Raw genomic sequence first — 14,825 nt, 5'->3', positions numbered from 1 at the left:
CACTGTGTAGCCAGACTGTGGGAGGAGGGAGGAAGATGGAAAACCACTTAAATGTGAAGGAACAGCAATAAGACCAGTATGATATACCAAGGTAGTAAATGCTGTTTATGACTTCTTTAAGTTTACATAGTGCTCTAACATATTAATACCCTGTGAGCTTCAAAAAACCAAATACATTTACAGTAGTATTATCGGTCACCAAAATGAAGGGGAAGGAAACTTTACAATTGTGAGAATGCACAAATGTTCTCATTAAGGCAGTATTGACCCAGACGATCATTTAGTATCTGTCACCACAAATGCCTCCCAACTCTGGAATGCCCATTGTGACAAACACGTGTCGCGCACAGTATTTCCTAAATTCTTACACGTTCTTCACTTTCCGATTCATCTGGTGAACTGGGAGTAGGAAGTTGGTCATAGACAATGTGCCCTCCCTCCCTTGTCTGCCCAAAACTTGAAGCAATCACATCCACTGCCAGGCTGGCTGTAGCCTTAGCCTCTTCCTCTGACGCAGCCAACCGAGGATTGACTTCCACAAGATCCAGTGCTGAGAGCAACCCTGAAAGAACAAAGTATGACCAAAAAAACTTGCTAGCTGCTACTTTCAGTGAGAGTTGTCCCACCTGGGTAGAACAAGCTAAGGTAAAAAACAAGTCATTTTCTACTATAAAATTATCCACCGTCAGGAAGCCCCTTATTCCTCATTCTCTTGGGCATGAATTTAAGTTAAGAACACTCATATACCAGAGTAGGATTGAAAGAAACCTTTAAGGTAATAAAATCAATTATCCCTGTTCAGTGAACGTAACAGGCATAGCTGACAGGCTTTCCGGTTCGGGTAAGAGCTGGGTCGGGTTGGCGGGTAGGGGGCTGGTAGCAAGAGTTTCCAACCTGGTCAGGAAAATGTATCATTTCCAGTGTTTCTGGGCCCTCCCAGGTGCCTGCCTGTAGTTGCGTGAAGAGCAGATCTCACATCTCACTAGCCAGAGCTCGGTTCCCACTTCTGAACTCTTTTGCTTCATCTGTATCTCTTAAGGCACCATGTGCCCTAAAGTATAGTTATTACTGCATATCTCACTCTCACCCCTGAGCTCTGAGGGCAGGTTCCACTTCGGACACAGTTTTTAGGCCTCCCATCAGACTAACCCAGCATCTTGCACTTGGTCAAGGGAAGACTTGGTCATATTTTAATTTGAACTCCAGTTACCTTCTGTGACAGTTTGGGAACTTGTGCCAAAGGGTTTGAGATGGGAAGATTAGACCAGAAAAGAATCTATCCAGACCTGCCCTCTACCACCGCCCCAAAACATACATACATACATATATATACACACATACTTCTGGGTATATATAGTTGGTTATTCTGGATGAAGTTAATCTACCTCCTTCAAGAGTCATCTGAAGAAACTAGCACTGGAGAATACAAGTATCCGAATATTTAGGGCGGCCATAAAGCCTGGAAGCAGGGGTGAATATACCTAATGTTTTACCGATATTACATTATAGTACTGATACATGTTATGTTCAGTGCTATTACATCTGCTCAGTGTGCCGTCCCTTATTAGCAATGCAGAGTTCAGTGCGCTGTGCAAAACTACAATGAGCAGGCATGATACTATAGCGTTTCCACCAATCCCTGCCTGCACGTGCATCTGTGTCTGATGGCTGTGTGTCTGATTTCCACTGACTAAATGTGGACCTTTTCATAGCCGAGAAGTAAATCAAGAGGGTACAAGCTATTAAAAATATATATTACCCATGTTTCTAGACTGTTGCCACCTTGTAAATTAATTTAAGGAAACTGCTTTATCTATCTAGTTGACAGTGTCAGGACAGACAGCCTTTTTAGAATAACATTGCAGCAGGGGAGGGAGGGACACGGTATGACCACTGCCCCATCTGAGTGCTAGAGGTTACCAACCTGTGCTCTAAGTGGTGGTACTGGGAACCAGGATGGACAATTGAACTTCCAGGTTCACTGGCCAAGGACAATTGACAACGTCTACAGTTGTGGGTCTGAGAATAAGGCTATCTTACCCCTGTCAGATCTGATAGACAAGCATTCTTCCCCTTTCTTTAGTGCCTAAGGCTCTGGTAGGCTCCAGAGCCAGGGAGACCATTTCTCAATTTCCATATCTATCCCAACTAGTCAAGGGTTTTCTATGGTCCTGGACCTTTCAGTGTGAGGTCTCTATGCTATTTTGACCCCAATTTCACAAGGTGGTATTGAAGTACCATGTGGTAGTTGCTTAAGTTTTGCAATGAGAGGTCATTTAAAGTAGCCTTAAAACCAAAAGCTTTCTGACAGAAATGGAAACTGTTTGCAAATGAGTATGAGTTGTGGGATAGTAACCTCTTGTAGCTACTCTCGATGATCTAGCATTCAGTTTACTCATCTTCCTTTCAGCCGTTCATCTTCTTGTCAGCCATTCATCTTCCAGTATCCCCCTATTATAGGTCCTATCAAACAAGCCTTAGTATAAGACTTACATGAAAGGACCCAAGGTATTGTCCAGCTTTGAAACATCTTTAAGAGAAGCTTCGACTTGACATTCTTAACTCCCAGTAAACCAACCTCTTAGTGTCAGGCTTAAAATTATAGCTGTTCGGCCTTGGCTTTCAATCTTAATCTGCCTTTATACAATTCAGATGCAAAGAACTGCATCAGTTTGGCAGTTTATTCTTGTATTTATTACATGTTTAAGTAGACAGACAATTTTTTATTCAGTGTTACCTTGGCATATTTTGTTATAAAGCCAGGTCCAAACATGCCTCTAAATGACTGTCCCTTATTAGCCTGACCACATGACTTATAGCTATAGACGTTTAAGCAAAAACAGGGTCGGCAGTGACGTAATAGTAGAAAAGATCCCCTGGCAGGCAAGAGGCTTCAGCATATTATGTAGTTAGCAGGTTGATCACTGCTTACCTGTATTGTGTACTTCCTCAGTAATATACATGCCTTCTCGATAGGTCAGTCCCCCTACAACAGGGGTTCCTGTGGCTGGAGCCAGCGTAGGGTCAAATGCATCAATATCGAAACTCAGATGGATTGGCCTTTGTCTTCTTGAAAGGAATAGAATAAGAATAGTCATTTGGGCTGTACTTGGACATTCATCCTTCCTACAGTTGCAACTCCTTGATTTTGTTGCTGTTAATCCTAGTACTTTGTTAATATAGCACATTTCCAGATTTCCTATTCTGGAAGTTACTGAGTATGTTAGATGCCTACACACCACTTCATAATTTTGCCCTTTGTTCTGTGTGCCTCAGACAGACTAACTCCAATTTGTATTTCTGATTTACCCTGAGCATCAGAGCCTCTTACATTAAGAACTATCAATAGAGGGAATTCCTCACTTCCATAGGACATGGGTTCTGACAGATTCTAGTTTAAGTTGGATTGATCTAGGTTACAGTTGCAGTTGCTGTTATACTCTGAGAGAATAACAGCAGCTCTGAACTTAACTCTGAGTTTATGTTTGCAATCTTACCATCTCCTACTTCTAACTTGTTTAGCCCAGGTGTCCAATGGCTGAAGCTAACATACAGCAAACACCTATACAGTAAATTATTTGCACTTCTTAACAGCTTAAGAAATGGCATACTACCAAGGTGGCAATTAATCACCCAGAAATGAAGACTCATCACTGGGAAAATGTTCTTAACTAGCATTTGATTAGTATTCATCTCCCGTCTTTCTACACTACCAAGATTTGCTTAATATAAAACTTTCAGATGAAGCAGTAGTGAGGCTGGGAAGAAGAGGACAGTTGAATGCTTCTCCTCTCGAAAGGTAAGCATTAAAAATGGAAAGAGGGCTTCCCTGGTGGCGCAGTGGTTGAGAGTCCGCCTCCCGATGCAGGGGACACGGGTTTGTGCCCCAGTCCGGGAAGATCCCACATGCCGCGGAGCGGCTGGGCCCGTGAGCCATGGGCGCTGAGCCTGCGCGTCCGGAGCCTGTGCTCCGCAACGGGAGAGGCCACAACAGTGAGAGGCCCGCGTACCGCAAAAAAAAAAAAAAAAAAAAAAAAAAGAGAAATTCATGAGAGCTGTTTTCCCTCCTAACCCCAGAAGAAAAATATGACCTATATTTCATATTCTCCCTTTCTGAATTATCTAAATTTTTTTATATGTACATGTTTTGCTTTTATTTTAAAAGAAAGGTCATGGTCCTCAAGAGACAGGCTAAAGTGTACTGCCCACTGAGAATCTGCCCTGTTCCCTCTGGGACCTAGAGTAGATATCCATTGTAGTTACTTACTTGCCAATCAGCAGATTGAATGTCTGTTCCATGACCTTCTGGATACCAAGTCGATCTATGTCTCTCATGGAAAAGTACTGGATATCATAATTCTTTAAAATAAAACTGGTAACATATAAAGGAAGGAAGCCTTAGTTTAAAGAGCATTTTTAATCAAATGTGGGGGGGGGGCGGGGGGTTGTCTTCATAGTGACCTACAACAGGTTAAGGCAAGAAACAACCCATCAAGTGGAACGTTAGTGGCCAGGACAGGCCCAAAGCTCAACTGTAATGTATCAACTTACTGTTCAGGAGGGTCCACATCTCTTAGTCCAATGTATACAATACTTGGGGAAGAGATACAGGGTTTGATCCAGGAAAATCCTGGGAGTTGTGGGACCTATGAAGAGAGGAATGAACAGGATTCATCAAGGATTCTTGGTCTTATCAAGATAGTCCCCGTGTGCTTCCCAGTGTGCTTTCTCCTCTTACCCACAGTATATGGGTAAAGCAGCAGACACACTTGATCTGGGAAGGAACTGGATAGAAGTAGAAGTGATTCAGAAGGGCAGCTGAAGAACACAGCTGAAGAAGAATAAAACACCTTCTCTTAAGGCGGCCTTGGTTTCTCATTAACTTACCTAAATAGCAGGAATACCGCTGATTAGGCCTTTCCATCTCTTTGCACACTACTGAATTGTTTACAGATTGGTTCTTGAGATGGCAACTGGGTTACATTTCAAGTCCCCAACAGCCAAAACGTGAATTCTGCCTAGTGAATAACCTTTGTACTGTCCTGGTTTAACTTGGTCCCTCACTGAGGGGAAGGATACACAGATTCTGGTCTATGCCTAGCATGGTCTCCCATGTCTTCTGAACAGCCTGGGAAAAGATTACCTAGATGTAATCATGGTTTTACTTGTCTTCTAGACCAGTGGGTCTGAGAGTGAGGCCTAGGAGGTTCTTACCAAGAAGTCTTCCAGCTGTAAGTGTATCAGATCACTAGAGTTACTACCCACTCACCACATTCCTTTATTATGAGATTATGATCCCCCCTAAGAGCAGGACCATGTCCTAGTCATCTTTATGCCCCCAGCATCTAGACTGTCTGGTCCAAAATAATGTTTGATGAACAAATGAAGGAATGGTAAGCATTACTACAGCCATCCTTCACAGAAATGTTACTGAACTAGACTCTCAAAGCCCCAGGATAACCCTTGCAAGCTGTTCAACGTTCTCTTCGTTTCAGCCCACTAACCTTGTCCTGTAGTTCTTTGAGGAGAAATGAAACTGGCTGTCCGTGGAGATTTCCAGATGAAGTGGTGAGGGGTGTATTGATGTCAGCATGGGCATCAACCCAGATCACACAAAGGTCTGGGCAGTGCTGGGCGTGCCCACTAATGGTACCAATTGCCAGGCTGCAAAGAACAAACACAGTAATATTAAAGGCCTTCCCCTTGGCAAGCATCACTAACAAATATCTTCAGCCAACACAGCTCACACTTTGTCCTCAGGGCAAAGTCAAGGCCCTAGATTGAGGCTGGATTTGGATGAGACAGAGTCCCTGGGACTGTGTTCCCAAAGACGAGACTTGAGAGAGAGACAGGGAGAAATGGAAGGCTCTAAAGATTCAAAGCTGACAACTGGTTATCCTTGTAGTGTGACAGGTGTCATTGCTGCCCCCAAATCCCTTTAATTGGATCCATTAGCCTTGGCCCAGAAAACGACCCAAAATATTTGTTCAACAGATGAAATCCTGTTAAATGATATGGGCTGTATGTAACAACTCACTAATACTACTTAATACCTCTTGAGAGACCAGGGAGATCTAATTACTTTTAAAGAATCAGTTATATTAACTTGTTAAGGATAAAAATTAGTATTACAGCTGTTTAGAAAGATTATGTGATATTTCCTAAAACAAGAAGTCAAAGTTTTTAAAGACATCAAAGTTAACAGGGCAACCCAATTAAAGACCTCATTAGATCACTGAATAAAGTAGAAGTTTATTTCCATGTTATCTTATATACATTAGCATGGCATGCAGATATCATTAAGTGTTTCTGGTTTCTGCTTTCCGTGTCCTTGGTCTCCGCTTGCATTAGCCAACTGTCCCGTCTGACCTGTAGGAATATAGCTGATGAAATTGTGCTTGGAAAGCTGCATAAGCTTCCTAGGAACCAAAGAATTTGACATAGATGAGAAATGCAGCTTAAGCATCTTAGGAACTAACTACAGTCATCTTCCTTGATCAGTACAGCCTGAGGTAGCATTTTAAGCTCCATGTCCCACATAGGACCTTTACGAGAGATAGCATGGTCTGGCGCTAAAAGCACTGGATTAAGTCCGAATATTGGGGGTCTTTCTAGGAAGAAATGTGTGAAATAGGGCAAGTCATCTAACCTCTCTAGACTGCAGTTTCCCTTTCTATAAGATAGGGATAATAATCTTAGCCTGTTTAAGTCAGAGTTGGTTTGACGATTAAAGCAGTAGTGTATGTTGTACTATTAAAGGGAGCTGAGTGACCTAAAAATGCCTCTTCCTTTAAAATATTCAACAGCTGTTCAGGTTATACACACATCCCTTCCTTTCTAGAATCTTCCGGACAGCCTAGGTTTTAGCACTGAACAGGAAACAGGGAGCAGTGATAGAGCTGCAATCTAGACACAAACAAAAGGAAAAGCAAGGATTATGATAATTACAATAATAAGCAGTCCCCAAGTAGTCCGCTGACCAGAAGAGAGACAATAAATGAACTTTGAGCATGGAGCTAAGAGACAAGAGATCCACCCTTGGGTTATTTAATCAATTTTGGTAGAGAACCTGTGACTGACTTTCTTATTCTACTTAAAATTTTATTCCTGATGAGGAATCTACCTGCATTTGCAGTTCTGTTAAGTGATCTGAGAAGCTCTCTGAGTACCTCAGGGGAAGTTGCTAGATTGGATCTCAAAAGAAAATTTAATTGCCCATAGAGGTCACAATGGACTTGAATCCCAGCTCTGCTACTTCCTGGCCCTAAGACCTTGCGTAAGTTATCTAACCTCTGTCCCTCAGTGTACCCAGCAGTGAATTAGATAAAACTGTATCTGCCTCATGGCATTATTTTGAGGATTAACTGAGAATATGTATGAAGTCCTTGATATTCCTAGTGCTTCAATGCCATTTTTCTTTCTACCAAAAAAATCTTCATTACTTAGGTCAAATTACACTTCCCTGTGAAATCTGACTACTCTAGCCCAGACTGATCTCTTCCTTCTGAGATGTAGGATTCAATATTTTTTTCATTCCATGTGTATTTATTTCATTTAATCCTAATAGATCACAAGTTTCCCATAATCCTTAGCACTGCTTGAGAACTCATCAGAACAGCGCTCGATATAGTGCATGCTGATTCACTGAGAGGAAGGATCTAATGTATTAGCCACCTAGGGAGGCTAATACAATACTGTGCAGGGTAGAGAATGTATTCACATGCCAAGTGGGGCATTTCTAACAAACCTATTAGCAGAAGTGCTTAAAAAAAGAAAAAGCCCAAATTCAGCCTATTGATAGATTCCTCCAATTCTCCTAAATAACCAAAATGAAAGTCATGAGACAGTTTTAAGAAAGCTTTCCAAGAAATAAGCATGAAACATACTGTCTAAAAACTTTGCTTAGTTTAACTCTGAACTTGTCCTTATACTACGTGATATTTTCTCCAGTGGTTCATGATCTTAGACATGAAAATACTATGCACATTATACCCTAAAAATTCGAAAGGGTATTTTACTCTAAATGAGGAAACAGAGACGAAGAAGCTAATTGATGGGCTGATGCAATCCAGCCCCTCCACCACCCCTGGCTCCCAGCTTACCTGTGGTCTCCTCCCACGGTGACACAGCTGTAGCCACCTGACACTGCTCTACTAACCACCTCTGCTAGTTCCTGGTTGGCAAGGCCCACTGAGCGAGGATTCACTATCAAGTTATTATAGAGATCATCTTTGGGAACTGGGGTAAAACTCAAGTCTCCGAAGTCTTTAAGGTGGCAGCCTAGAAACAGGGATGACAAGATTAATTATAATATATGTTATTACAACTCTTACTGGCCTGGGCCACAAATAATAACTGTGACAAAGTACACATCATACTTATTGTCATGGTAACTCAAAATGTCACATGACAGTGGCAGGATTCTCTCAGTCCTCCCAGCAATCCTGTGGGGTAGATCCTGTTAGGAACACCATTTTGCAGATAAAGAAGCTGGGTTTTAGAAAGTAAAGCCCAGAAATGTTCACTAACTTAACCTAACAATCACAAAACTGGTAGCAATTTGTAAGACCTCAGATATCCCTGAGTTACAGAGTGAAAATAAAGTACCAAGAGGAACTGGCAGGATTTTAAGAGAATTGAGTATTGTTAATTTAGGACAAAGAAACATACTTAGGAATTTTCACATTACAAACTTTTTTTAAAAAATAAAAGGCCAGGGCTTCCCTGGTGGCGCAGTGGTTGAGAGTCCGCCTGCCGATGCAGGGGACACGGGTTCATGCCCCAGTCCGGGAGGATCCCACATGCCGCGAAGCGGCTGGGCCCGTGAGCCGTGGCCGCTGAGCCTGCGAGTCCGGAGCCTGTGCTCCGCAACGGGAGAGGCCACGGCAGTGAGAGGCCCGCGTACCACAAAAAAACAACAACAACAAAAAAAAAAACAAAAATGCCAATCTGAGGACCTAAATATTTCTTAATTTTAGGATGCTTTAACAGTTATTACTTACAAGATCCCAAACACTGTTCCAACTGCTCAACAGAAATTCTTAAGACTCACAACAATCCTATTAGGCAACTATAGTATGCCATTCTGTAACTGAGGGAACTGAAGCAAGGTCCCAAGGTCACACAGTTGCTAGGTGCCAGAATCAGGATCCAAATTCAGGCCATCTGCTGCAAAGTGTGTATTCTCGACTCTGCGGTTTGTATCTCAACGATTCCCTCTTGATTCTGACACTTTAAGAACTAAAGAGTCCTCTCCAGGGTACTTCCCTGGTGGTCCAGTGGGTAAGACTTCCCACTCCCAATGCAGAGGGCCCAGGTTCGATCCCTGGTGGGGGAACTAGATTCTGTATGCATGCCGCAACTAAGGAGTCCACATGCCACAGTGATAATCCCACGTGCTGCAACTAGATTCTGTATGCATGCCGCAACTAAGGAGTCCACATGCCACAGTGATAATCCCACGTGCTGCAACTAAGACCTGGCGCGGCCTAAATAAATAAAATTTTTTAAAAAGTCCTCTCCAAGGAGCCAACAAGTTGGCAGAAGTGGAGCAGAAACAGCAGTGGACCTTCTGCAAGTTCATCCACTTTGGTGAGCACCTAGACCAGGCACTGGACATGTTGACACACTGACACAGCTGCACAGTGCCCTGCGGCTGTGGCAGAAGCACCTGGGCAGGGCCAGCCTGGGGGCACGGCCCACAGAGAAGCCGTAGGTGCTGAAGATATCCTGCCCAGATGGTGGGCATGCAAGACCTTCACCCAGGTGGAAACCAAGCCCAAGATTATTGGCCACTACCTGGGCGAGTTCTCTATCACCTACAAGCCTATGAAGCACAGAGCCACCCACTCCTCCTGCTTCATCCACCTTGAGTAGCTTGTTTGGCCAGTAAAGGCACAGACTTCTCTTTAAAACAGACGAACAGAATGAACTAGTGGTATATTCTGACAGTAAGCTGTAATATTTTCCCACCCGGGGTTCACATATTCCAGCAAATTGCGACATTAGTCACTACATATTAATCTTTAGTGTAAGTACCAGTCTTTCAATCTTAACCACTTATATCAATAAATTGGTTGGATTTAGGGTGAGGACTAAATTATCCAACACTACCAAAGGATTTGAGCAAACAGAACGTTAGCACAGATTGTATTCTTATGGGCCTGTTTCTCAAACCAAAATCCAGGTATGTTGAGGGGAGGGGCAAGTGGTCACAGTATAGACATCTGAATGTTTGCAGAGACTTGTATTAAAGATTTGTATTAAGACTAGCACAGACCAATCTTGAATATAAATTGTACAGTTTGAGCTTTACCTCTTGAACCCAAACTCAATCCAAAGCCAAACTTCTGAGAGAATGTAGAGATTTGAGAAGAAATGGCCTGGAACATAAACCCAACCGAGGGATCACCACCAAGATCTGGATGACTAAATAAGAAGGAAAGGTGCTGAAGGTAGAAGAATATGAAAACAGGCCAAAGACATTGAGAACCAAGAGAAAAAATAAAACATCTATAAAAATCTTAAAATCTTTTAAAAAGAAAAAAGCCACGAGTAACATCACTATGTACTTTACTAAATCTCGAAATATGGAAGGACACTTTAGATTTAAGAGAAATGAAGCTTTAACTTTCAAGTCAATATCAGGTCTTGCCATTGTTGCAACACAGTCTTGAGCTGGACAGATTTGAATGGCAGTGCCTATACTTGATGTTTTAACTTCCATATCCGTGTTTATCTCAGCATCTCTAGGTGCAAGATGCCATGGCTTGACTGGCGTTTTATATTAGGTGTATAATTAGAAAAGGTTTATAATCTAATTGAATAATAATGTTAATATTAATTTTTGAAGATTAACTCATTTAATCCTTCCATGACCAATAAGAAATACATGGGAATTAAAGTGATCAACCTGGTGGTTAAGTGATAGAACTTGGGGAGCACTAAGTCCAGTCATGGAATCTAGGATGTAGACTTAGATCAGTATGACAGGGCTTCCCTGGTGGCGCAGAGGTTGAGAGTCCGCCTGCCGATGCAGGGGACACGGGTTCGTGCCCCGGTCCGGGAAGATCCCACATGCTGTGGAGCGGCTGGGCCCATGAGCCATGGCCGCTGAGCCTGCGCATCCAGAGCCTGTGCTCCGCAACGGGAGAGGCCACAACAGTGAGAGGCCCACGTACCGCTAAAATAAATAAATAAATAAATAGATAGATAGATAGATAAGTATGACAGAAAACAGTACAAACTGGGCTATTATTTACTTATCAGAATAAAGCTGCAGAAAGCTTAAAAAGGGAACTTAAGAGAATTTGATAGTCTTACAGCAACACTCACCATGGAAGAGAGACTGAATTTCATAAAAGTATTTTGGTCATTAAACATATAACTCTGTGGAGTGAATCACCAGCTTAATTCACAGCCTGGATGGTGGGTTCCAATTCCTTGCTCACCAAACAGCCTTCTGATTATTCACTTAGTTTCTCAGTTGCCCTCATACCAGCAAGAGGGCTTCCTGACAGTGGATGCCAGAAGGACTCTTGCTCACTGAAACTACGCATGGGCATTTGGGCTTATACATCATGGTTAGCACGAGTCTCTGGGTCTGAAAGCCTGATAAACTCTGCACACTTCAAGACTTCTGTTCCTGGACCCACAGAGCTGAGGGCCAGACCGCCTGAAGGGATCAATACCTTGAGAGGCCCTGACCCTCAACTCTGCTGTTTGATTTCCACATTAAATTCCCGGTAAGGACTAGGGACAATGAGTGCTAAAGGAGTGAAAGGAGGTTATAGGGAACATGAATTATGACCCATAGGCCAGTTTTTGAGGAGTAGAGAGGCTGATGGGAGGTTAATTTTTTGTTAAGAGCAGGATGAACTGAGTAATGATAAAGCAATTACCTTAGCAGAGTGCAATGGCAAGTTCTTCTAGTTCAAAAGATAAATGGTCTCACTAATTTTAAAGAATCTTGGAATAATAGTGAAAAAAGCAAATATTATAACATGGAATATCTGTCATACTGGAGAGAGTTGTCCCTTTCTCAAACTTCTTGTGCTTCAGGTCAACTCATCTGCAAGTCTAAATCAGATGAGACATAATATTTCATTGCTGCTCCTTCCTCTTTTAGAAGGCATTGTAGGATGAAATAAACCTGAAACTTCCAAGGAAGCTCTCACATCAAACAGATTTGGAACCAACTGGAAAGGGCTCTCATTTTTCATTTGCAGTGGGAAAAAGTCAAGCTCTGTATACACTGGCACCACCTCACTGCTTCTCTCCCCAGTGCTGGTAATAAAAATACACTGACTACTACTCTGATCTTTTAGGCCCCGTTGTTACTTTTGGCCTTGATAAACCTCTCAGGTTCCACTGGAGTGGAACAAGAACACAAGTGCATCCACAGGATGATGCAACCGGAAGAAATCCAAACAGCCCTGTCTGACGTTAGCAGTGTCTGTGGACAGCACTTCTATTTCAGGGCCCTCATTACCAGTGAATCCTTGAAAGAAGCCAGTGGCAGGAAAGAAGGAAAAGGAACAAAACTGTCTTTCTCCACACACCACACAGTGCTAGCTAGATGCTTTACAATAGCTACTAATCCTTACTTCCTCTGCTGGTATGATTATCCACATACTTTGGAGGAAGAAACTCAGCAAAGTTAAATAGCTCCAACTGTTTAGAGCAAGCCTGAATCCTCCTTTGGTTAGAGATTCACGAAAGAATGAGTGAGCAGGCATTTTGATAGCATAAGGGTAGCCCATTCTCTCTGCTGCTCTGACTTCCACTTACAGGTAGCTCCAGCTGCTCCCAGGCCTCCCAGCAAGTCAAGAGAGATGGGTTTTGAGGTGGGCTGACACACGGGCGTGTCTGCCAAGCCACAGGTAGCCCACTGGCAGAATATTAGACTTGGAGAAAAGCTAAGAGTCTATTAGTGTACAGTTTTTCGAACTGTCCTTGAATAGGACGAATGTTTATGATTTGTCAGGAATAACAAGTCAGTGAAACATGCAGAAAAACAAAGACACTGAGTTCTCATTTGGTGCTGCGAGAACACTGGTGGCTCTTAAAGTTATAGACTCAAATATTGTACACAGCAGATTTCATCCCACAGAAAGGGAGTTCCCAGTATTTTAAAGGATGGCATCTGCTAATTCTTAGAACCTCAAAGTTGTACGTGGAAGCCCAGCCTATTGAAAACAGTTGCAGTGTTACTCTAAGTCTAAACTAGGAAAGGAATGCCAGTTAATTCAGGTCATTTGAAGTAAGCAGAATTTCTCTTATCCCTAAAATGTGATTTGGGTAATAACTTTTGAACAGACTGTTATATAAGGTAAACTCATTTGGCTACCACCAATAAAATGCAGGGCTCTGAATTTTGTTTAGTGCATTTAACTCCCAGAAGCTGTACCACCTCAAGAACCATGTGTCCTGGGGTATCTAAGAATCAGCTGTTTGCTTCCTTAGACCCAGCCTCCAAAATAAATTTGGTGCTTTAGGGAAAGAAATCATATCACACAAGTATACCTATTTGTTCTAGTTCACTTCTTCAGAGCCCCACGTAAGACTGCTCCAACCAACCCTCTCGACACCTGCTTCCTCCCCACTCTGTTCTCCTGTTCAACAGGAGGTGTTCTCAGAGGTGGTGAAGACCATGGATGAGGAAGACCGAGGCCAGTGGCACTAGGGGCTCGAGGATGGAAGGTGACCCCGGGCATCCAGGCCAGTCACTTCAGACATGGCCATCTAACATCTGTTGGAGTTTACCTCAAGATCAGCTGATACAGATGTGATGTTAATAGATGCCTTTGCATGAATGTGATCCTTGAGTAAAAAATCCCGATACAAAAAAAGCCCAAAAGTTTGGCTCAAGACATGTAACTGAGATGACCTGCAACACCATTTATGTTTCCTGCTAATTGGTTCTCCAGCCACATCTTAACTTGTCGAAGAAGAACAGTGCACCACTTGCTGAGGATGGGCTTAGTAATGTATGCCCCTCTGAACCCAACTCATGTCAACCCTCCAAGCACCTCAGACCATGGTGAGCCAACTCAGGCTTTCTTGGGCAGACTGTGAGCTGACGGCACCCTGACAGCCTGGTTCCAGCACAGGCAGGGGCAGAGGTAGGAGGAGGGTTCCTCTGGCTTCATGGGTCACTGCGACAGAACCACTTTCCCTCGTTCAGAACAAGCCTGTTAAGCTTCTCTGAGAAAAAGATCTGTTGTTAACATGCTGACAAAACTTCAAGCTACTCCAATATCTAACCACGGGAAGAGACAGCGACAATCCCTGGGGCTAAAATACTGCTTTTCAGAATATGTGATCTTTCTTCTTCTTTAAATTCTTGATGCTCCAACTTGTTCCAGAAAGGATTTAAAGGGCTAGTGACTACAGCTCTGCCAGTTAACCAGTCCAGATGTGTAGCTCCCTGCCCCATACCTGGGCTAGCATCCTGGTGAGTTTCACAAGGAACCTCAACAAACCAGACAGACCACATTCCACGCTACTCCAGGCTGAAAGCAGAGCGCACAGGAGGTGAGGTGGCCACAGTGGGTCAAGTGGCCACAACAGACTGCGAAGGAAAGAATCCCTGTCCTTTGGCCCCTAACCTCCCAGAAGAGTCAAGATCTCCAACCAAGTTCAGTCTCTAAGTTGGTCCCACCTCACACAGTCGCTACAAGGACTGAAATGAGATAACAAGGAAAAGCCTGCAGTGCTAGGGGTTACATCATTAGTTCAACTAGATGAGGCATCTTTGTGGTTTTTCTCCCCACCCTACTCTTTTCTTTGCAGTAGATGGTGTAATCTAAGACTTCCCAAAACTT

The 14,825-nt window shown here is 43.1% G+C and overlaps 1 protein-coding gene across 1 annotated transcript in view; it reads right to left on the bottom strand.

Annotated features, from left to right (window-relative positions):
* Positions 1-82: 82 nt before the first annotated feature.
* ARG2 (arginase 2) overlaps positions 83-14,825 on the bottom strand; it is a gene marked incomplete at its 5' end in the record, with an annotated part of 28,323 nt that continues 13,580 nt past the window's right edge. Inside the window, 6 exons of the mRNA XM_079700844.1 lie at positions 83-562; positions 2,933-3,069; positions 4,268-4,372; positions 4,552-4,646; positions 5,505-5,664; positions 8,103-8,280. Coding sequence (XP_079556970.1) covers positions 357-562; positions 2,933-3,069; positions 4,268-4,372; positions 4,552-4,646; positions 5,505-5,664; positions 8,103-8,280 — 881 coding nt within the window. The 3' untranslated portion in view covers positions 83-356. The remainder of the gene's footprint in view (positions 563-2,932; positions 3,070-4,267; positions 4,373-4,551; positions 4,647-5,504; positions 5,665-8,102; positions 8,281-14,825) is intronic.

Source organism: Hyperoodon ampullatus (assembly GCF_949752795.1).
Source record: "Hyperoodon ampullatus genome assembly, chromosome: 3".
NCBI lineage: Eukaryota > Metazoa > Chordata > Mammalia > Artiodactyla > Ziphiidae > Hyperoodon > Hyperoodon ampullatus.
The sequence above is the reverse complement of the archived record's forward strand: the minus strand, read 5'-3'. Positions and strand labels throughout refer to the sequence as shown.